General features: G+C 38.4%; 1 protein-coding gene and 1 long non-coding RNA gene across 9 annotated transcripts in view; one reads left to right on the top strand and one right to left on the bottom strand.

Annotated features, from left to right (window-relative positions):
• Il1r1 (interleukin 1 receptor type 1) overlaps nt 1-17091 on the top strand; it is a 74467-nt gene extending 57376 nt beyond the window's left edge. For 6 of the 8 annotated variants that reach the window (XM_074050436.1, XM_074050433.1, XM_020157396.2 and 3 more), the window contains 9 exons: nt 5573-5807; nt 5917-6106; nt 6912-7080; nt 9011-9076; nt 11038-11158; nt 11920-12071; nt 13954-14097; nt 14876-15043; nt 15579-17091. In XM_074050436.1, coding sequence (XP_073906537.1) covers nt 5573-5807; nt 5917-6106; nt 6912-7080; nt 9011-9076; nt 11038-11158; nt 11920-12071; nt 13954-14097; nt 14876-15043; nt 15579-15997 — 1664 coding nt within the window. In that variant the 3' untranslated portion in view covers nt 15998-17091. Of the gene's footprint in view, nt 1-5572; nt 5808-5916; nt 6107-6911; nt 7081-9010; nt 9077-11037; nt 11159-11919; nt 12072-12230; nt 12404-13953; nt 14098-14875; nt 15044-15578 lie in introns of those variants that run through there. The other 2 variants (XM_074050438.1, XM_074050437.1) reach the window with 2 other exon arrangements.
• On the bottom strand, nt 7143-22479 carry LOC141414886 (uncharacterized). The gene is made up of 3 exons (XR_012439840.1): nt 22346-22479; nt 11861-11930; nt 7143-7463 (listed from the first exon to the last, which is right to left on the bottom strand). It is a non-coding gene; the product is annotated as an uncharacterized lncRNA (long non-coding RNA).
• Between the last annotated feature and the right edge of the window lie 832 nt (nt 22480-23311).

The following is a 23311-nucleotide window of genomic DNA, read 5'->3' on the forward strand; positions in this document are numbered from 1 at the left end:
TACCACCCCCTCCAGCCCCTCCCTCTCCCCCCCACCCCCTCAAAACCCAGCAGAAACTATTTTGCCCTTATCTCTAATTTTGTTGAAGAGAGAGTATAAGCAATAATAGGAAGGAACAAGGGTTTTTGCTGGTTGAGATAAGGATAGCTATACAGGGAGTTGACTCACATTAATTTCCTGTGCGTGGGTGTTACCTTCTAGGTTAATTCTTTTTGATCTAACCTTTTCTCTAGTTCCTGGTCCCCTTTTCCTATTGGCCTCAGTTGCTTTTAAGGTATCTGCTTTAGTTTCTCTGCGTTAAGGGCAACAAATGCTAGCTAATTTTTTAGGTGTCTTACCTATTCTCACCCCTCCCTTGTGTGCTCTCGCTTTTATCATGTGCTCAAAGTCCAATCCCATTGTTGTGTTTGCCCTTGATCTAATGTCCACATATGAGGGAGAACATATGATTTTTGGTCTTTTGGGCCAGACTAACCTCACTCAGAATGATGTTCTCCAATTCCATCCATTTACCAGTGAATGATAACATGTCATTCTTCTTCATGGCTGCATAAAATTCCATTGTGTATAGATACCATATTTTCTTAATCCATTCATCAGTAGTGGGGCATCTTGGCTGTTTCCATAACTTGGCTATTGTGAATAGTGCTGCAATAAACATGGGTGTGCAGGTGCCTCTGGAGTAACCTGTGTCACAGTCTTTTGGGTATATCCCCAAGAGTAGTATTGCTGGATCAAATGGTAGATCCATGTTTAGCTTTTTAAGTAGCCTCCAAATTTTTTTCCAGAGTGATTGTACTACTTTACATTCTCACCAACAGTGTAAGAGGGTTCCTTTTTCCCCACATCCTCGCCAACACCTGCTGTTTGTGGTGTTGCTAGTGATGGCTATTCTAACAGGGGTGAGGTGGAATCTTAGTGTGGTTTTAATTTGCATTTCCTTTATTGCTAGAGATGGTGAACATTTTTTCATGTGTTTTTTGGCCATTTGAATTTCTTCTTTTGAGAAAGTTCTGTTTAGTTCACTTGCCCATTTCTTTATTGGTTCATTAGTTTTGGGAGAATTTAGTTTTTTAAGTTCCCTATATATAGTCTCTGATGATTTCCTAGACTTCCATGGTGTTTGTTATTATCTCCCCTTTTGCATTTCTGATTCTTCTAATTTGGGTTTTTTTCTCTCCTCATTTTAGTCAGGTTTGCCAGGGGTCTGTTGATCTTGTTTATTTTTTCAAAGAACCAACTTTTTGTTTCATTAATTCTTTGTATGGTTTTTTTGGTTTCTATTTCATTGATTTCAGCTCTTATTTTTATTATATCTCTCCTTCTATTTGTTTTGGGATTTGCTTGTTCTTGTTTTTCTAGGAGTTTGAGATGTATCATTAGGTCATTGATTTGGGATCTTTCAGTCTTTTTAATATATGCACTCATGCCTATAAACTTTCCTCTCAGGACTGCTGTTGCCGTGTCCCATAGGTTCCGGTAGGTTGTGTTTTCATTTTCATTGACTTCCAGGAACCTTTTAATTTCCTCTTTTATTTCATCGATGATCCATTGTTCATTAAGTAATGAGTTATTTAGTTTCCAGCTGTTTGCATGTTTTTTGTCTTTACTTTTGTTGTTGAGTTCTAGTTTTACTGCATTGTGATCAGGTAGTATGCACGGTATAATTTCTATTTTCTTATATTTGCTGAGGCTTGCTTTGTGCCCTAGGATATGATCTATTGTGGAGAAGGTTCCATGGGCTGCTGAGAAGAATGTATATTGTGTAGAGGTTGGATAAAATGTTCTGTAGACATCTACTAGGTCCATTTGATCTATTGTATATTTTAGATCTTGGATTTCTTTATTGATTTTTTTGTTTGGATGACCTATGTATTGATGATAATGGGGTGTTAAAGTCTCCCACAACCACTGTGTTGGAGTTAATATATGCTTTTAGGTCCTTCAGAGTATGTTTGATGAAATTGGATGCGTTGACATTGGGTGCATACAGGTTGATGATTATTATTTCCTTTTGGTCTATTCCCCTTTTATTAATATGGAATGTCCTTCTTTATCTCGTTTGATCAATGTAGGTTTGAAGTCTACTTTGTCAGAGATAAGTATTGCTATTCCTGCCTGTTTTGGGGGGCCATTGGCCTGGTAAATCTTCTTCCAACCTTTCATCCTAAGCCTATGCTTATTTCTGTCAGTGAGATGGGTCTCCTGTAAGCAACAAATTGTTGGATCTTCCTTTTTAATCCGTTTCGTCAAACGGTGCCTTTGATGGGTGAATTAAGTCCATTAACATTAAGTGTTAGTACTGATAGGTATGTGGTGATTCCTGTCATTTAGTTGTCTTAGTTGTTTGAAGGTTTGATTGTGTGTACCTAAGTTGAGGTTACTGTCTACTTTCTTGCTTTTTCTTTTCCTGTGGTTTGGTGCTGCCTGTCTTTTCATGGTTAAGTTGGGTTTCACTTTCTGTGTGCAGAATCTCTTGGAGAATCTTTTGTAGTGGTGGCTTTGTGGTCACATATTGTTTTAGTTTCTGCTTATCGTAGAAGACTTTTATTGCTCCATCTATTTTGAATGATAGTTTTGCTGGGTAGAGTATCCTGGGGTTGAAGTTATTTTCATTCAGTGCCTGAAAGATCTCACTCCACGCTCTTCTTGTTTTTAATGTTTCTGTTGAGAAGTCTGCTGTGATTTTGATGGGTTTACCTTTGTATGTTACTTGTTTTTTCTCTCTTACAGCCTTCAATATTCTTTCCCTAGTTTCTGAGCTTGTTGTTTTAATGATAGTATGCCGTGGGGTAGTTCTATTTTGATCTGGTCTGTTTGGTGTCCTGGAGGCCTCTTGCATCTGTATGGGAATATCTTCCTCTAGATTTGGGAAATTTTCCGTTATTGTTTTGTTAAATATATTACGCATTCCCTTTGCTTGCACCTCTTCTCCTTCTTCGATGCCCATGATTCTCAAGTTTGGTCTTTTGATGGAGTCGGTGAGTTCTTGCATTTTCTTTTCACAAGTCTTTAGTTGTTTAATTAATAGTTCTTCTGTTTTTCCTTTAATTACCATTTCATCTTCAAGTTCTGAGATTCTTTCTTCTGTTTGTTCTATTCTGCTGGATTGGCCCTCTGTTTTGTTTTGCAGTTCTCTTTCGTTCTTTTTTCTGAGGTTATCGATATCCAGGGTGGTTTCCTCTTTAATGTTGTCTATTTTTGTCCTGAGTTCATTTATCTGTTTATTAATTGTGTTCTCTGTTTCACTTTGGTGTTTATACAGTGCTTCTATGGTTTCCTTTATTTCTTCTTTTGCTTTTTCAAATTCTCTATTTTTGTTGTCTTGGAATTTCTTGAGTGTCTCCTGTACATTTTGGTTGACCATAACCAGTATCATCTTTATAAAATTCTCATTGAGTACCTGTAATATGTCTTCTTTTAAATTATTCTTGTGGGATTCATTGGGTTCTTTGGCATAGTTTATCTTCATTTTGTTGGAGTCTGGATCTGAGTGTCTGTTTTCTTCATTACCCTCTGGTTCCTGTACTAATTTTTTGCTGTGGGGAAACTGGTTTCCCTGTTTTTTCTGTCTTCCCGTCATTGTCCTTGGTGTTGTTACTGTCCCTGTACTTGTCCACGTCTTCCCAAGCCATCTGGGCGTGGGTGACTGGCAGCCTGGGGGCCCTCCTGGTTTCTCCGTTAACGTGAATTGGAGATGCTCTACGCCGGCTGGAGGTGTGGAGGGGTCAAAGTTTTGCCTCTTCTTGGTGGTTTTGCCTGCAAGGTGTGTCTCCAGTGTCTTTCCAAGATTTCACTATAGGAGGCATGCTTTCTGCTTCCTCCCTCTAGCTGCCATCTTGGAAAAAAGATCCAGTGCATTTCTTAATTTGACATTGTAGTTTCCTTGGTAAAAGTTTAAAAAAATCTCTTGTACATTTATATTCAGCATGTTTTAATCTTTCCTCTAGCATCTTGAATGAATGGAATACAGCAGAAATAATAATTTTAATTTTCTCATCTCTAAGTCTGTTATCTGTGTCATTTCTGTGTCAGTTTTGGCTGGTTGATTTTTTTCCTAATGATTTTTTTTGTATGACTAATAGTTTTGATTGGATGCTACAGATTGTAGATTTTTCAATGCTGGATACTGAATCTTTTTGAATTACTAAAAATGTTCTTGAGTTTTTCTCTGCCAGAAGGCTGTTATTTGTAAATGGTTTTATCCTTTATTAGAATCATTAGCCTAATTTTCCCCCAAATGTGGACTCAGAACTCTTTTGACACTGTACTTTTTTTTTTTTATTGCTCATCTCTTCTTTTTTTTTTTTTTTCTTTTTTTTTTTTCATTTTTCTTTTATTATTCATATGTGCATACAAGGCTTGGTTTATTTCTCCCCCCTGCCCCCACCCCCTCCCTTACCACCCACTCCACCCCCTCCCACTCCCCCCCTCAATACCCAGCAGAAACTATTTTGCCCTTATCTCTAATTTTGTTGTAGAGAGAGTATAAGCAATAATAGGAAGGAACAAGGGGTTTTGCTGGTTGAGATAAGGATAGCTATACAGGGCATTGACTCACATTGATTTCCTGTGCGTGGGTGTTACCTTCTAGGTTAATTCTTTTTAATCTAACCTTTTCTCTAGTTCCTGGTCCCCTTCTCCTATTGACCTCAGTTGCTTTTAAGGTATCTGCTTTAGTTTCTCTGCATTAAGGGCAACAAATGCTAGCTAGTTTTTTAGGTGTCTTACCTATCCTCACCCCTCCCTTGTGTGCTCTCACTTTTATCATGTGCTCATAGTCCAATCCCCTTGTTGTTGACACTGTACTTGATGCCTCATGAAGTTTTCCCTTCAGGCTTTAGGGAATATTAATTATTCCCAGCATTGTGTGTGCTCCAGGTGCTTCTCCATCTCATCCTTCTGACAATGCTCATTCTAGCCTTGGGTGGTTTTCTTACATTCTTACACTGATTGCTACTTAGACTCAAGGAAGACAATGAGTAGATTTATAAACCCTTTATGTATTTATAACCATCTGCACACTTGGTCCAGCAAACCCTTTATCTAAACAGACACCCAGCTTCATCACCTCACCTCAGAGAGACTCTGGACTTGTTTGTCTTTCCTCTCTGCAATGTCGTTGTCTGGCAGAAATGTGGACAGTAAGTTTGAAAGTTGACAGGCTCTCTGCCTTTGTTTGCCATCTTTCTGATACCTGTCTTTTTCCCTGCATGATTAGTGTCTTGGACAGTATTGTTTCATGCACTCTGCCCATTTTTAGTTGTTCAAGTGGGAGGGTAAGCCTTTAGTTGTACTGAAGTATGGATGTCTCTCCTACATTATTATTATATTTTAGATGAATGAAGAGGGAGTAAGAAAGTTATGACACATACATAATAAATGACGCAGCTGGAATTGAACATAAATGTTCTAGACTCCCAAGGGAATGTTCTTAATCATAAGCCTGTAAAGCTTTTATATATGGTATGAATTGATGTATTTAATAATTGGTGTGTTTATGTATAGATATTGCATTAAGAAACACTGGAAAGTTTTTTTATGGAAAGTGCTCCCTTTCTCTCTTTTAAAGATAAATGTGATGAACGTGAAGAAAACATAATTTTTTTCTCATCTGCAAATGAGATTGATATCCGTGCCTGTCCTCTTAACCCAAATGAAAACAAAGGCACCATAATTTGGTATAAAAATGACAGCAAGACACCTATATCTACAGAACTAGACTCCAGGATTCATCAGCAGAAAGATAAACTTTGGTTTGTTCCTGCTAAGGTAGAAGACTCAGGACATTACTATTGTGCAGTAAGGTAAGAAAGGAATTAGCGTATTACCAATGTGTGTTCTAAGTACCTTCAATAATGAAGGACAGCAAAATCTTTTAATAATGCTTTATTTCCATATTTTACTCTATTTTAGAAATTCAACTTACTGCCTCAAAATTAAAATAACTGCAAAGATTTTGGAGAATGAGCCTAACTTGTGTTATAATGCACAATCTATATTTATACAGAGACTACACATTGCAGAAGATGGAAGTCTTGTATGCCCTCATTTAGATTTTTTTAAAGATGAAAATAATGAGTTACCCAAAGTACAGTGGTATAAGGTAATTTTATTTTTAAAATGCTATTTTAGTTTCCCAGCAAATAAAATAGTTTTCTGTCTTGGACAATATAATGAGTCTGCAAAAGAGTTTTTTCAATTTGTATAGTTTCCTCTTTAGTGGTGAAACTTGTTCAAGAATCGAAAAAGAATTATAAGGTTTCCTTTATTTAACTAAAAGCTTAACTAAGATCTCATTTGCTGTTTTTATTTAATTTAATACAATATAGTTGAGAAAAGTAATAGAAATAAAACATGTTTAAGGAAAAGACTGAGTCACAATTTAAGGCACTTAGGAATAACTGTTTATTACAGCATATATTATTTTGTGCTTTGTTACAAACTAAATGCTCAGTAAATAAATAACTTGGTAGTTTCTGTAGCTGTTTGAGAAGTGGGTTGACTAGAACTGTATGGAACACATGTTTTGGTACCTTTATCCTAGCTTCTGATAGGGATCATCTTTTAGAGGTTAAGAAATACAAAATAAATAAAATCAGTGAAGAAAAGAAGATGGTATTGATAAACTACTGTGTTAACATTCTTTCTTCAAATATGTTTTCTTGCAAAATAAATTTGTCTTCACTAGCCTTCACTGCACAAGGCTCTGTGTATAAAAATTTTCTAGTATTGAATATAATTAACTTTTGCCTTTCCAAAAAAAGAAAAATTACAAAATTTAAACTTAATATGTCCAAGCAACCTTCCCAGTCACTTTTTAATTTGTTAATGTGGAAACAATGGAATTCCTTTTGCAGGTACCGTAGAGGAAAGTTACCGATTTTCAATGTTTCTTTTCTTTTATCTAGGATTGTACACCTCTACTTCTTGATAATATACACTTTTCCGGAGTCACAAATAAACTCATCATGAGGAATGTAACTGAAGAGCATAGAGGGAATTACACTTGTCATATATCCTACACGTACTTGGCAAGGCAATATCCTGTTACCAGGACAATAGAATTTTTTACTTTAGGTGAGTCATGGCTTCCACCAGGAGTTTGGGTCTGGAATGGCTCAGAGACCATGATTCTCATATTACTTTGATTTTCCGTGGAAGAACTAAATCTAGGAGAAGCTTGGTGACTTCATGAAGGTCCTATGACCTTAGATTTTGTTAGTGAATGTCATGTAAATACTTTTCGCTACCATTTCAGAGGCAGTGCTAATCAGCGGACATTTTGAGCTGTACTTTCCAACTGATCTAGTAGGCTGTTCTCGGTCATGGCTAAGATGATTCTTAGCCATGCACTTAGCCTGCACTGTGGGTATTTGAGGATCCATCAACAAATTCCTTTGGTGTTAGGCTGAGGATGTACTTCAGCTATGGAGCATGCATGAGGCCATTGGTTCAATCCCCTGTATAAAAAAAAGAAAAAAGTTATTGGCATGAATGAGGTGGACACCAGTTGGCTTTAGGATAAATCACTCCCAGGATCTAGCACAGTTCTTTGTTAGCTCAGTTACTTAATCTGTCTAAGCCTGTTTTCTCCTCTGTAAGAAAGGTTGTTGGGAAGATTAGAGATCAGGAATGCTCAGCTCATGGTCACATGCCTGATGCAAAGGTGTGCAATGGGTATTTGCTGGTTGTTCACCTTAATTTTCCTGGGGCTTTCAATTCTGTGGTAACCCTGTCTGATACTAAGAATAATTTCATAACAAGATGAAACAAATGCACTTCCATAAATTGTCTGAGAATGAGCAGGCTATTCAACCTTCTGTGTCAGTTTTAAGTAATTATAAAATGAGTTAATCTAACCAGAACTTTTTTTTTTTTGCAAGTTAAAGGGGTGTCTATTAGTAATTTTGCTGGGACAGTAAGTATAATTCAGGATTATCCAAGGCAAGCCCAGAAACAGGATCACCCTACGTATAGTTATGTTTTCCCAATCCTGTAATAATTTACTTTTTCAAGTGTTAATTCTATTGAATGAAAATCAGTTCCCTGCCATGACCTCACAAGTGCTCATAACTGTCAGTGTTCTTTGATTACAACCATAATCTTGAGTTTTCAGCAGCCTGTCCATGGATGTTATGTAGCTCTAGTTTATCTTTCTTGAGATGAAACAACCAAAACAGTAAGTAAAACTCTAGGGAGAACTGGGCACCGGGGGATTTTTAACAATAGACCAAGTGTGGTTTAAATAGTCTCTGTCTCTATTTCTGATCTCAGGTGTAGAAATAATGTATTTTATTCTGGGATCAGGAATATTTTGGTTTTCCCATAGACCCAGCCTATTGCTTCTTGTTCATTCCTGGGTTCAAAAGTCGTTATTGAACATCCTCTATGCCCAGTGGTGGAATATTGGGCATTCCAGATCACTGATTCTTAGAGTTTCCTCTTGGCCACAGATTAGCCTTTAAGCTGGTCCTATAAAGAAGAGTCAGGTTAGTTTCTGGAACTCTTGGCAATTTTCTGCCAATTTTAATAAACTATGACAAATTGCTTGGCATTCATCCATAACCATTTATGTTTTAATCTTGAGTCATTAACAAAGTTACTAAACACAGCAGGTCTACACTGAATAGTTCTTCCTGTCAAGGAGGTGCCTTTCCATGGCACTTGAGAGAGGCGCTCCTCCAACCTTCAGGGTCCTGGTGGTGGTGGTAGTGGTGGTGGTGGTGGTGGGGTGTGTGTGTGTGTGTGTGTGTGTGTGTGTGTGTGTGTGTGTGCGTTTCGCAGCACCACACCTTCAGGTCTGAAGATTCTGGCTTTGCCTTGGTATTCACTTTGCTGGCTTCCTTCTGTGCTGGCTTCCTTCCTTCTCCTCTCGCCTCCCTTTTCCTTCTTTATGTTTGAGGTATCATCTGGCCAGATTCTATTTAGCACATTTGCCCAAAGTTGAAATGGAGTGTGATTCTGATCTGTAAGAGACTGAGAAGCTCTGTGGGTGTTTTTCTTTCAGAGGAAATCAAGCCCTATAGACCTGTGATTGTGAGTCCAGCGAATGAGACAATGGAAGTGGACTTGGGTAAGTGGATTGTGAACAGATGATCAAAATCATTATTTTGATTTCAAGATCACAAACGCCAATTCTTAAATTTATAAAGATAGGGAAAGTGCCACAAATTATGTCTTATTTTTTTTTCCAAGGTACTGGGAATTAAAACCAGGGCCTCATGCATGGTAGATAAATTCTACCATTTGAGCCATGCATCCAGCCCCTGCTTTTGTTGTTGCTGATCTTGTGTGTCTCATGGCAAGAGTCTGGCTATGTCTGTTTTCCCTATTTCTACTTTCCTATGGATTCTTACCAACCATGGAAACACCAGCCAAGGGCTCAGTTCAAAATTCTGAGAAACGAGTAATGAAGTTGATCTGACTGGAACAGGGTTTCTTACTCTAAAAGCCAAGCTTTTAGGCAGAAGGGAAGACTACTGATCAAAAGCAAATGATAGTTATTTTCAGAATAGTTTTTCAAGTTAGTGAAAAAGTTTTATTTCAAGAATAAAAAGCTGTCTTCTTTAGTACACTGGTGAATGCCCCCACTTCATGCAGGAATCTGGGGTTCCGTTCTCTGACTGGGAGGCAGTTGTCCTGAGCCAGATGTAATGTCTGTAATACCAGCACTCTGGAGGCTGAGGCACAGAGACCAACAGCTCAAGGCCAGCCTAAGCTAACATACCAAGACCCTTTCTCAAAACACCAGAGAGAGAAAGAGAGAGTGAGAGAGAAAGAAAGAAAGAGAGAGAGAGAGAGAGAGAGAGAGAAGTATACTTGGCATAAGTACAAATATTTCAAGTCCAAAATAAATAAAAATTTACTTTATGATAAAGGCAGATTTATAAATTAGTGAGAAGGAAAGTTATATCAATCAGTGGTCTGGAATTATGGTGAACTATTTGGACAAAAGCACTAAGTTAAAGCTCTCCACCAGATTGTTGACAGTTGTATGCCAGATAGATTAAAAAATGATGACAATCTGCCAGGTGCCAGTGGCTCATGCCTAGAGGTCCTGAGTTCAAACCCCAGTACCACAAAAAAAAAAAAAAAAAAAGAATGATGACGATCAAAACAATGAAATATCTTTAAAAAATGTGTGTGGGTGCTTTCCTGATTTGGTGGTATGGTGGTAGAGAGGGCTTTTAGAAAAAATACAGTGGCCAGGTACTGGTGGTTTATGCCTGTAATCCTAGCTATTTAGGAGGCTGAGATCGGGAGGATTGCAGTTTGAGGCTAGGCAGGGCAAATAGTTTGTGAGATCCCATCTCCAAAATAACCAGAAATGCAGATGGCTTGGGTGGAGCTCAGTAGAGAGCTTGCCTAGCTGTAGACTGTGGGTTCAATCCCCAATATGGAGGAAAAAAAAGAAATGCAGGTGAAAATTGAAGTGGATTTTTTTCTTCTCTCAATTGTCAATAATTAACCAAAATACTCCTTATCTGGAAGTTTGGGGAAAGTGATGCTGGCATGTACTGGTGGAGAGAGGGGCCTCACTTGAGAGAGGCTTGGCTTTTAAAATACGGATCTCCTTTCATTGGTTCTACTTTGGTTTTTATTCAAAATAATGCTTCTGGATATGTACAAATACTTTTGTATACACAATATTAGAATATTAATCACAATAATAAAAAATTAGAAATGGATTATGTTTAGCAATAAGGAAAAATTGTTCAAGTGTATCTACATTATGAAATGTTAAGCAGCCAAGAACCAGCCCATTTTGGAGGACTAGTCATGGAGGCTGAAATTCCCCAACCCACAGCAATTACAAAGTAGTAAAATCCCACTTACAAAATTGCCTGGGTATACAGAGAAGAAATGAAATACACAGTTACCAAGAGTGGCTATGTCTAGCTGGTGAGGTTAAGGACAATTTTCCTCTTTCTTTGTGTCTTTCTGTAATTCAATAGCTGTTTATGGATATAGAGACATTTGAATAAAATTTGAATAAAAATCAATTAATCTTATTAAAAATACACTGTTTTGCAGGATCCAATATACAATTGATCTGCAATGTCACTGGCAAGGCCAGTGACCTTGTCTTCTGGCAGTGGAATGGGTCAGAAGTTGCTTTTATTGATGATCCAGTACTGGAGGAAGATTACCAACTGTAAGCCTGCCAATCAATTTTGATATTAAATTCCATGCCAGGTGTTATATACCCTGCATATAATCTTTATTTAGTATCAGGGCTGCTTGGCAGTTCATTGTTTCTAATCCTTTGCTGCCCATTTTGCATTTTGCTAAGTAAGCTAAACAGAATTATAAGATCTTGTACATTGATGGTAAAAATGCAGGTCATTGTGGTACAGATTCCAAAACAGTTAGAAGCCTTTCTCTTAAATTCAGTTATGCATATTACAACATTCCAATGAAGCAGTTATCCTGAGTTATTCCTTAAGTATTTTAAGTAGTTTAGAAAAGACTCATTAAATGGGTCAATAATCAAGTACTCCTTTAGAAGTCTCTACTGGCTTCCTGTTTATTATATACCTATAGGAGAAGGATCTACCTGCTTCCTGTTTCCTCTCCTTCCCGGCATCCACAAAGCCTTTTTTTCTGTCTCAATTGACTCTTGTTTAATATATGCTTCTTTGTGTCCAGTGGCGGCCAGAACGCTTGTGTCTGTATCTTTCCTCTCAGAAGCTGGTGATTTTAACTTGCGACTGGGTCTATTACTAACAATGAACTTGGGGCTACACAATTTTAGGTTGGTGTGCAAACTGTCTAATTATTATGCCTGTGACTGGAGTAGGTGATAGTCCAGCTGCAATTCATATTATAAATAAAAAAATAAACCAGATATATATACCTTATTCCTTGTTGACACAGCTAACCTATGTAACTTCATTCACTCTCTCTTCTGAACAGTGTGGAAAATCCTTCAGACAAAAGAAAGAATATGCTCATCACAACACTTAATATCTCAGAAGTCAGAAGTCAGTTTTATCTATACCCATTTACCTGTTTGGTCAAGAATACAGATAAGATAAGTGCAGCATATGTACAACTAGTATACCCAGGTAAACAACAAACTATTTTTTAATGTATTTTTATTTATTTATTTATTTTTAAAATTACTCATTTATTCACAAGTGCATACATTGTTTGGGTCATTTCTCCCCAACAACAAACTATTGATTTGAAGTACAATTTTTGTTTCTGTTGTTATTTTACTACAGTAAGGGTCCATGACCTTGAAGTTTCAAATAGTTTCCTGTGCCTGGAACTCTTCACTTCCTCTTCAGCCCAGCAACTTCTAATCTGCTTTCCCTTCTCAGCTGAACTGTTTGATGTGATAGAAAGCTTTGCTGTCTGCCTTCCTTCAACCCAGCTCTCTGCCCAACCAGATGAGGTTAGGGCTTTTGTTAGTTACTCTGGTAGCAAAGTATCTCTTATACTTAGTTTTCTTTACTTGACTGTATATTCTGTGATGTGCTAACCACTTATCTTACTAATTATCCTTTTTCCAAAGCAAGTAGCAACTTAAATTTGCTACATTCTAGCAAATTTGAATATTTTAAAATTTGAATATTTTAAAATAAATGACTACATGATGGACACAGAGGGGAAACCTAAATATCTTGTTTATAAAGAGGATCTCAGAAATTACTGGTTTTTGTAAATTGGAATAGTCAAACACAGTGTTGAAATTATTTAAAATAATCTGTAGTTGAATTTAAAATAGGGTATTTGTAAATGTGTACATGGAAGAATAGCTAACAGAACCTTCAGACAAACTACTAGAATTAGTAAATGAATTTAGTAACATCACTAGCATCTTGCCATAGTATATTTCAATGTATGTCTAAATATCAACAACATACAAATAGAAGTTAAAGTTTAAACATAACCATTCACAGTAGCATCAAAATATCATCCAATACTTAAAAATAAATCTAGCAAAAGATGTTTGAGTCTTCTGTAATTCAGCCTAAAAAATGTATTGCTATAAATCGAGATCCACCAAGAAAACCTAAATACATGGGAGGGATATACAATGTTCATAAATTGGAAAACAATATTATATTGATGCCACTTCTCCCCAAATGAATTTATAGGTTCAAAATAATTCTATTCAAAATCTCAGCAGCATTTGTGCTAATGTGAGTGTGTGTTTGCATGGATGGCTGGTTGTGCACGTGTGTAAATGGGCAGGCTTATTCCGAAAGTCATGTGGAGGTGGAAATGAAGACTGTAAATGAACTATCCATTGGACCAATCAGACCTTAGTTTGGACAATAGAATATCTTAATTTTTACTTTGTACCAAAATCAGTTCCACATTGGAAAAGTAAAAAAAAAAAAAAAAGCTTTTAGTGTCTCTTTTCTGGATGCCTACATGTATCCTGACATTCACAAGTCACTTTCTTTTCCTTTCTTCTTTTTAATCCTTCTCCAGCCTCATTCCTCTAAAACCCCCTGTGGCTTACCCTGTTCCCTGTGCTCTGTACTCATTAGATAAGTAATTAGAAAGAGAGGCTGTGGGGTGCAGACATGTGACACTCCTGAAACCTCCTTTCTTTTCTTTCCTCAAGCTTTTGGCTTTTAGTAGCTGACTCTCTTACCTTAGGGAAATTGTGTATACTTTTAAGTGATTTTGACCTCTCCTTATTGTAGCAGAGTGCTCTATCCTATGTTGTTTAGCATGTTTTCTCTTTTCTCTTGTTATGTATGCTATTTAGGTGTAAACTTAATAGAATGCCCCAAAGTTGTAAGTAGTATCCAGACTAGATTGCTTTGTACATTAGTATCCATTAATAGTGATAATAATGAATGAGTTAATATTGTCTGGATGCAAGGCTAATCCCAAATGGGCTTCCTCTGTATTGAAAATGATAAAATTGTTGTGTTCAAGTTTTAATTTTTGTTTGGTTCTAATATTTTTTCCCTCTTTCCTCTGTAGTCCCTGATTTCAAGAATCTCATGATTGGGATATTTGTTACTTTAACAGTTATAATTGTGTGCTCTGTTTTCATCTATAAAATCTTCAAGGTTGACATTGTGCTTTGGTATAGGGGTTCCTGCTCTGACTTTCTCCCAAAGAAAGGTATGATTTTGTATTCCATGCAGTATTTTCTTACTGGGGATATAGGAGATGAGTAAGAGGCCTTTGCTGAAGATTTAGGTAATAAGCAGCTGTCTATGCAAGGATAGTAGTTATTCTTATACATAATTACAGTTTTACAACTGACTTGACGAAGCTGAATTTCAGTGTTTGTTAAGGTACATTTTTAGTGTTCATATTGGCAGGACAAGCAGGTGTTTAGAGCATTAGTTACTCAGAATGCCTTGTTGGGAACATGCTGTCTGCTTTGGTATAACATACATCACTCCATGGTCCACTTTCAAATGAAAGAAATGAATAGATTATCACACATCAGGAAAGTTCTTTCTTTCCTTTTCTTTTCTTTTTTTTTTTTGTGAAAAACCTCATAAAAGCCCTAATAGCACAATAATATATAAAAGGAAGAAAGAGTAGAGTAGAATTTATGGCTGAGATACTTGGTGAAGAAGGAAAGAACAAGGAACTAAGGATATTTTTGTATTGATTGAGGTGTCCATTAGTGTAATATAAGAACAACTTTGTAATAAGCAATAAATAGAACATTTGTATGAGTTGAATACTTTAAAAAGGTGTATTACACCTTTGGTATTGCTCCTTCAATCATACCATCATAACAAAAAGACAAATAGTCATTAGGAAGTGTATGTTTTTGATACTGACTTTATCATATCTCATGTTTATCATACTCTATCAAATCTCTTATTTATCAAAATCCCTTATTTTCCCTTTTGATTATAAATACATTACATTTTTCCTTTAGCTTCAGATGGAAAGATCTATGATGCATATATACTATATCCAAAGACCTTTGAGGAAGGGTCCACCTCAGCCACAGATATTTTTGTGTTTAAAGTCTTGCCTGAGGTCTTGGAAAAACAATTTGGATATAAGCTGTTCATTTATGGAAGGGATGACAACGTTGGGGAAGGTGTGTATATAATGCAAGAGAGTAAAAGACCTATTGTTCTTGTTAAGTTTGGGTTCTATCTTTCTAGAAGATTGTGGCATGGATGCACATATTTGACAATTTTAAGAGTTTTTTCAGTGGTATATAATGACAATTTTCATGTTTATTGCATGCCAAGTATTTACTTCTCTCATAGTTTGCCAGATCAATAATTAATTGATTTTTATTTGTTTTGGAAAACTTAATGACTAGTTAGACCCACTAGTTACTTTGCAACTGTACAATAAAATAGGAGTGGTATAGCTCAAATGATAAGAATTTTCTAAAATTTCAACTAAAGCTTTCTGAGTTCTAAGGGGAACAGTCACCTGTTGTGGGCCACCTTTTTGAGCTGGTCTGTGAAATGGAGCAGTCCTTTTAATCTTAAATAAAGCAAGACAGAAAGCACTAGGCATCACAGTGGATGAGGTGGGAAGAACAGTGTGAGGTTAGTGTTCTGAAAGAATGATTACGAATTGCGCGTTGACTTACTACACTGTGCTTCCTGATTTTTCAGATGCTGTTGAGGTCACTAATGAAAATATAAAGAAGAGCAGAAGGCTGATTATCATTTTAGTGAAAGATATGTCAGGCTTCTGCTATCTGGGTCATTCGTCTGAGGAGCAAATAGTGATGTACAATGCTCTCGTTCAGGATGGAATTAAAGTCATTCTGCTTGAGCTGGAGAAAATCCAAGACTATGAGAAAATGCCAGAATCCATCAAATTCATTAAGCAGAAACATGGGGCCATTCGCTGGTCAGGGGACTTTAGAGAGGGACCACAGTCCGTGAAGACCAGGTTCTGGAAAAATGTCAGGTACCACATGCCAGCACAGCAGTGGTCACCTGCATCCAAACACCAGCTGCTATCTGTGCCCACCAGGCCAGACCCTAAGGAGAAACTACAAAGGGGGGTTCACTTGCCTCTTGGGTAGCATGGAGAAACTGGGCCAAGAGATTTTTGGGTGCTTCTTGTTGTAATGGCATTGCAGGCTGGGCTGTGCCTCCTGCTGCTTGTATAGTCATAAAATGTACCTGTGTAGTCCCTTGTCCCCCAAGTCACCTGGAGTCAGGTTGTTAAGGGAACAAGACTTGGTGACAATAGCAGGTCAGGGCAATTCAGAGTTGAGAGTTTGGGTCAGCCTTCATAAAGGGCATAGATACTCTCTCTGAATGTGTGAACTGCTGAGAAAAAGTCATCCAAACCGTGAACTGGAAGAAACAAGCATGCAGGAAAAGGCCATCTAGTGATGACTTTTAAGCTGTTCACAGCCCTATGGTAGAACTGTAACCATCTCTGGGAGTGCTGTAGGGACACTGGTCCTGCAGTGGCTCTCCTGGGCAGCCCTGCAAATAGAGGACACTGACAATGTCACAGAGGAAGGAGGAACTTTTCATCGGCTATGTTTTCCAGACACATCAACAGCCAGTCAGTTTCCAAAGACCAAGTTGTATTTGATAGACCTGGAAAACTGTCATTTCAATGAAAAAAGAGATTCTCTGGGATTCCAAGGTGGTAGTCTGAGAGATTTCTTCTCTTCTACAAAAAAGATTTTAAAAGCAGTAGTAGCAGAAATTGGCCCACTCTTTCCTCCTGGAATGACTGTCCTGTCCTTCTTCTTCTTCCTTTGACTTGGACTGTTGCTTCTTTGAGAGACAGCTTTGCAGCGCCTGCCTCCCTCTGCTCTGCCACATGCACATCCTACAGCTGAATCATCTTCCTCAAATACTGCTCTCCTCCCACCAGGCTTCTCCTGAAACACCTCTGAGGGGCCCCTCCTATTCAGGAGCTAAAGCCCATGCTCCCCTCACCAGCTTGTCACCCCCATCCCAGCTCCCCAACCTGTCTTCATAGCCTTCCCCTTCAGAACCCCGCTATGGGAATCTCAGGTCAGCCTCCTGGGCTTCCATCTTGGCTGCACCTCCTGCCTCCTCTGACTAGAATTCCTTCTTGTGTTTTCTTCAGCTGATCAGGCGTTTACTGAAATTTAAAGTTTATTTCAATGCCAAAGCCCCTGGGGATCTTTCCCTAAGAGACTGCCACTCTAAAGCCCTCTGTCCTTACCACCAATCAGCTAGTGTTGTCCATTGACAACCACTTCCAGAAGTGCCTCCCTCTCTAGCTGGGATCTGTGCTTTCTGAGGGGGAGGTGGTTGATCTCTGTGTCCCTTGCTGCTTTCCATAAACAACTTGCACATATGACATAGATTGCATAGTGCCTTATTTTTTTTTAATTCTCAGATAACTGTATTTAATTTTCTGCTGTTTTTCTCATTTTATATATAAAGAAAATAACCTATTTAAAAAATTACTTTTTTAGTTCTGTTGGCCTTAGGACTTGAGCCTCTGTTTTCTGACTTCTGGTCCATTGCTCTGAATACTTGATTTCAGTTCACTAACTGTCCCTTCCCCCCTACCTCGATACTCATGTGAGAAGAAATGACAGTTTTTCTAGGAGGCAACTGAATCCAGGAATGGTTTTTTTATGTAAGAAACAAATTCAAAACTTTTCAGTGTTGGAATTTATAAAAACTATGTTTAGATTTCATGTAAAATGTCTTTACTTTCAAATATTCTTTCTCCCAAAGTCAATATTTGTTGTCCAATTAAAAATGGAAAAAAGCTAAATTTTTGGTATAAAAAATCTTTTAAAAAATTTGATGACAGTCCTCAGGATAATTAGAACAATTCTGGAAAATTGCAAAGCCAAGTTCGTGTGCCATTTATCAGAGGAACAGGCACAGTTTTAAAAGTTGTGTGACTGTGAACAGGTCTTTTGTTTTTCATATTTTTCAATATCTAATATTGTGGTGAGCACAAACATTTATTTGGGAGGGCATTTTTCCCCCTAAAATTCTTGGAGCTAGACAAAAACACGAGCTTAGTGTTCTGACTCTCCCCTTCTGCCTGATTTCTCCTGGATGCTGTCTGACAGTGTGGTGTGGTGGTGTTAGCAGCACACACAGACTACAGCCAGAAATCCAGGGTGGGCTTCAGAGCATCGCATGACCTCAAAGTCCTGTTAGATGCTTTTAAAGTTTAATTTTGTGGATGATTTTTATTCTGTCATCTGGAAAAATACTGGCATATATAATATCAAGAAAGCAAGCTTAGAATTAGTAACAAAATAGTGGCAGAGATAAGGGGGGGAGTCAAAGAATTACAAAGAATTACAAATAGGGAGGGACAAGAATCAAGGGATTCTTGAGAATCCTAAAGGATTTCTCCTAAAGGAGAAAGATCCTAAACAGGAAAGCACAGGGCCACACCCCCTTTCCCAGGGAAGGTTCCAGAAGGAAGCTACATTTCTGGTCCTCTAGAACTTCCTTTGACTTCTTTTCCCTAATCCCCAAATTCTTTTTAAAACTCTTCCTTTCACGATTTCTCCATTAATTAGGCTTCACTGCACTTTACAGTGACATTTTTTTAAAGTCAGCTTAAGTGTAGAAGAAATTTGCAAATGCAATGAAGTATTTAATTACCAGTGGTTAAAACTGGTTTAGCAGAATTTTTATCTTCCCTTACTTGTCTTTTTTTTTAATTTTACTTGCAAGGAAAGAAAAATTATTGAGCCATTTTTAATGACATTTTAGATTAATTATGTTTGTACTGATTAATGATGAAGGGTTTTTTTTAAACAAAAACTTATTTGTATAATTCTGCAGCAGATGCCAGATATTTTTATATGATAAAACACCAAAGTCATGTACAGCGTGTATCATTGATCAATAGACTGTACTCATTTTCCAATAAAAACTGTTTTATCAAAAATCTGTTTCTCTGCCTGCCTTTCCCACAGCTGACCTGCACACTTCCAAGATGAATGTGGGGTGAGGACACCTCTGCAGAGAGTTCTTTTAGGGTGAGGGGTGGGAAAATGGGGGTAGAGTTCACTGGCCAAATAGTAAGCCCTGACTTCCAGTGTGTAACCCTATCTGTATTCCCGCTGTTCCATTTGCTGCTAGATGGATTTAAGGGCTGGGGGTGTGGTCAATGGTAGAATGCTTGCCTAGTAAGTGGAAGGTAGTGGGTTTGGTCCCTAGCACTCCCAAGGAAAAAAAGTTTAAATGTGAGTCCCTGTCCTAAACCAGCTGGCCAGGTTCCTTGTGCGCCACCCAGATAGAAACACAAGTAGACAAAGGCACGCTCCTTCAGTTATTCTGGGTCCCTGGAGGTGTTTGTGTGGATGACAGTGGGCAGTGGTTTGGGATTCCAGGCCTGGGGTGGGGGTCAGACCTGAGGCCTCAAGCATTACAGCTCTTCTGTGCCTCAAGAGGGACCTGCAATGGGAGGGGTCTCTGCTGGAGGATCCCAACAGGCCACGTGTCAGTTTCCCTTTCAGCACTGCCTTTGACGTTGGTTTTGCTTTCCTTGCTGCCCACTCAATGTTCTCCTGGCCACTCCTGTCACTTTTATTCCAGGGGCTCCACTGCTGGCTCTCACTGCCCCACTACTGCCACCACGTCCCTACTTTTCCCTGTTACCAGCTCAGCTGTTCTACTAATGACAAGAATGCAAAGTAGGCAAAAGCACCTGAGGGAAGTCTTTATTGGACTTATTCCTGCCACACTAGGAGGCAGCACAGGAGAGTCTCCCAACTGCTGATAAAGTGAGCTGAGTGACCTGTTCACGTAGCCAGGGGGTTATGACAAGAGTGTCTGTACCAACATGGCCGTGTCTCCTCATGCAAATGAAAGATTGTGTTTGCACCAATCATGTCACAGCCAAGGCAGTCCCTTATGCTAATGAAAGACTGTGTTTGTACCAACTCACAGGTCTTCTCCTGGGGCATCGGGGAGGAAGTGCCTTCTCTGGCCTGGATGGAAGTGGCTGCTGTGGTGGCAAAATTCCAATGCAAGCTGCTGGCTGGTGCAGTGCCTTCTAGAACCAGAGTTGTGCTTTTGGGTTCAATGTGGCTAGTGTTGGCAAGAGGGAAGTCCAGGTGCCTAGCTGGCAGCCCTTCTATTGCACCCAGAGCTCAGGGAAGGGGTCTTTAACAGCTGTAAGGCAAAGGAGTCAATCCTTCCACACCCCCAATATCTCAGCAGACTTAAAGGAAAACAAATAACAATATAAGAGATAACTACAAGATAGGCTTCTTATTAGCAGTGCTTTATCAGTATTTAACAATGTTCTAACATTGCTTAACTCCTGCCCTAGTGACCCAGGGAGAGGTGGGTCCTTACCATTGTAACCAGGACTACAAAAGGAAAAAACTTTTAGTTGTACCCAGCTTGCAGAGCTGGCCAGATTACTCTGCTTGTCAATCAAACTGACAACCTTTCTCCCCCCACCCCCATGTTTTATCTACATGTCGAATTGCTTAAGGTTAACACCTTTTCTTCTTCAATTAAACCAGGCAATCTTCTACTACCCCTTCTCTCTTTCTCTGACCACCAGGGAAGTAAACCTGTCAGCCAAGACATGCAGCTTCTGAGATGTGGTGCCAGGCACCTAGAAAACCAAGGTTAGCACCTATTCTGGGACATGAATTTCATCACATACTCAAGCTGAGCCTCTGAAGTCTCCTTTAAAAGGTGGACATTTTCTCTCAGAAGTGGGAAGACAGAGCTCTGAGAGGTTGACTCTCCGTCGTCCATTTCATCGATGAATAATAAACCTTATTTCCTTTTTCTCAAGTACCCTGCTCACATTGTTAGTGAATTGGCACTGAGGCCAGGAGACTGACTTTACTGTAACGTCATGTGTTTCATTATTATTATATCCAAAAAGCAAAAGGGAACATCTGTATAGACTTTCAAATATCATAAAAAGCTTCCATTTATTTTGTCCTTTGACCCTGGAGTTGGACAAAACTGCAAACTATGTGTCCAAAATGACACACTAAAAAAAACCTGGTAAATTCTAATAATCAGAGAGCATTGGCGCTCGCTCACTGCCTCCTCATTCTTAGTTCCCAGCATTTCCAAGGGGCAAGTGGCTCTGTCAGTACCTGGGAGGCAGTGGGAGATGGCAGAGGACTTAGAGTCTCAGAGAGTCCACTATGAATGCTGCCTCTACTATCTATCTACCTGGTGTGACACTGTAAGCAAATTATTTGAGCTTCAGTTTCCCTACTCATAAAAAATGGATATAATAGCTAATTCATAGAATTGTGTAAGGATTAAGAAGATTAAATATATTAAAACAGTCAGAATTGTGTAAGGATTAAATATATTATAAGAGGCACAGAGTAGGCCCTCAGGAAATGGTAGCTTTGTTAGCAGCTGTTCTATAAATGAACTTGGTCTCTTGGGTCCTATTAGAATTTATCAATAAGGTAGATAGAGAGGAGCTATAAACAATATGTAGCAATGAACTCCAAAGGATCCTAAAACTAAAGACAGAGAATAAAACATTGAGATATTGCTCAGCACAGAGGCCAGGGACCCTGCTCAGCCCCTCCACCAGCCCTGGTGTGAGAGGATGAGAAGTGGTCTAAATAAAGACAGATCTGTTTAATATACTTCTGAGCAATGTTTCAATAAATCCATCAATAAAAATTTTAAATGTAGAATCTTATAAAAGTTTTGGAATCTGGTATGTAGAAAACTTGCCTGTCCAAGGTTACTCACCAAAAGAATTCAGAGAGTTTTCCACCTGTTCTTTTAGCAGTTAATGTAAGGTTTTTAGTAATTGTTAGAAAAATCAACCCTAATCACCATTAAAAAGTCATATTTCCTCCTCTCTTTATCAAATAACTTTTCATAAGCAAATGCAAAAGAGGTTTATTGGGGGAGGCATTTCTTCTGCAATTATTTCTCCATTAGAATACCATCTGCTGGAAAAGACCTAAGTTATAAATTTATGAACTGTCACAATTTTCAGACTAGAGCAAAGCACCTGTTTGCTTTGAACCCATCTGTAAAACAGGACTTCCTGTATTATAAGGTGTTTACATGTGGAAAGCCTCCATTCCAATATCTGGGATACAATCTCAAATTATATCTTCTAAATTTTACCACTAGATGAATACAGATAAAATAAAAAGTTCTTTTACCAAAATGAAATGTATGATCACTACAGTGGCAAGAATTCATAGAATAAGAAGCAGAGTACACATGAAATAATGTACATGAGGAGACTGGGCAAGGGGAGAAGGGAAACTTGGGGGGTGTAATAACAGGTAGTTTATACAAACAGTATGAAAGCCTGTGTGTGTGCATGTGAGTGCATGGGCATGTGAGTGTGTGTGTGTGTGTGTGTGTGTGTGTGTGTGCATAAGTTCATGGAGAGGAGGAATTACAGGAAATAGATGATACTATTTAAAATGAGTACTAACCTTTCAAAATGAAAACATGCTCCTTTCAAACACACATCATTCAGAGTTCTTTCTGAGGATGCTTGGGCTGATTTTAACACATAAATCCTGTATGCTCACCTTAAATCTGAAACCCAGATGCTAACACAGGAGTCTCTAAAACACGTAGCTGTTAGACCAGTTAAGCTTGTCCTACTTGAATATATTCTCCTAAGATCCTGTTGACTTCTTTGGCACTGTGCTCAACCAGTGAGAAGCAACATTTACTCACAGAGTGAAAGTCCGTGAAGCTTGTTTTTCTTAGGACCTTTGACCTGGAAGTGAGCCCATATGTCATTTGGTTTTTCTTTTGTGTCTGAGAAAGTCTTCATTGATAAGCGTTCCATGGGGTTCATTGGTTTTCCTTTTATTCAACATGTCTTGGGAATGAGATTCCTCAGACTTCTCTAATTAGAAGGTATCACAAGCTTCATAGGTCCTGGGGGAACCCACTTCTGTTACCTGTGTAGTTAACTCTGCCCAGGCTCTTACTCCGCTTTCTCTCCTCAGTCATCTTAGTAGTATGTGCTGCTTAGTCTGTCAGAACCTAGTTTCTCATTTTCCTTTAAGACTGTGGGCAGGGACCATCTTTTGTTTTTAAACACTTTTTAATTGTTAAATGGTTATTCCCCATCCTGCTTGGTTGTTCTGAAGACCTGTGTTTCCTAAAACCAGAAGAACTTACATCTTTTCTCCAAATTCCAAAACACAAGGGAAACAAGTTTGTTCTCAAGCTTACTTGTAGATCCTTGCAGAAGTACGAACCATGTGTATAGCATTACACTGGGAAAATCACACACACACACAAAATCTTAAATCCAGTCAGAAAGAATGGTGTGAAGAGAAAGTTGTTTGAGAAATAAATTCATATGATAAAGGGTCTTAACCCCTGACTTGTGTATTTTGACCTTATCTTTTGGAACGGTGATCTGGGACCTGTTTGAGGCT

The sequence above is a fragment of the Castor canadensis genome, chromosome 12 (genome assembly GCF_047511655.1).
Source record: "Castor canadensis chromosome 12, mCasCan1.hap1v2, whole genome shotgun sequence".
In the NCBI taxonomy this organism is placed as follows: Eukaryota; Metazoa; Chordata; class Mammalia; order Rodentia; family Castoridae; genus Castor; species Castor canadensis.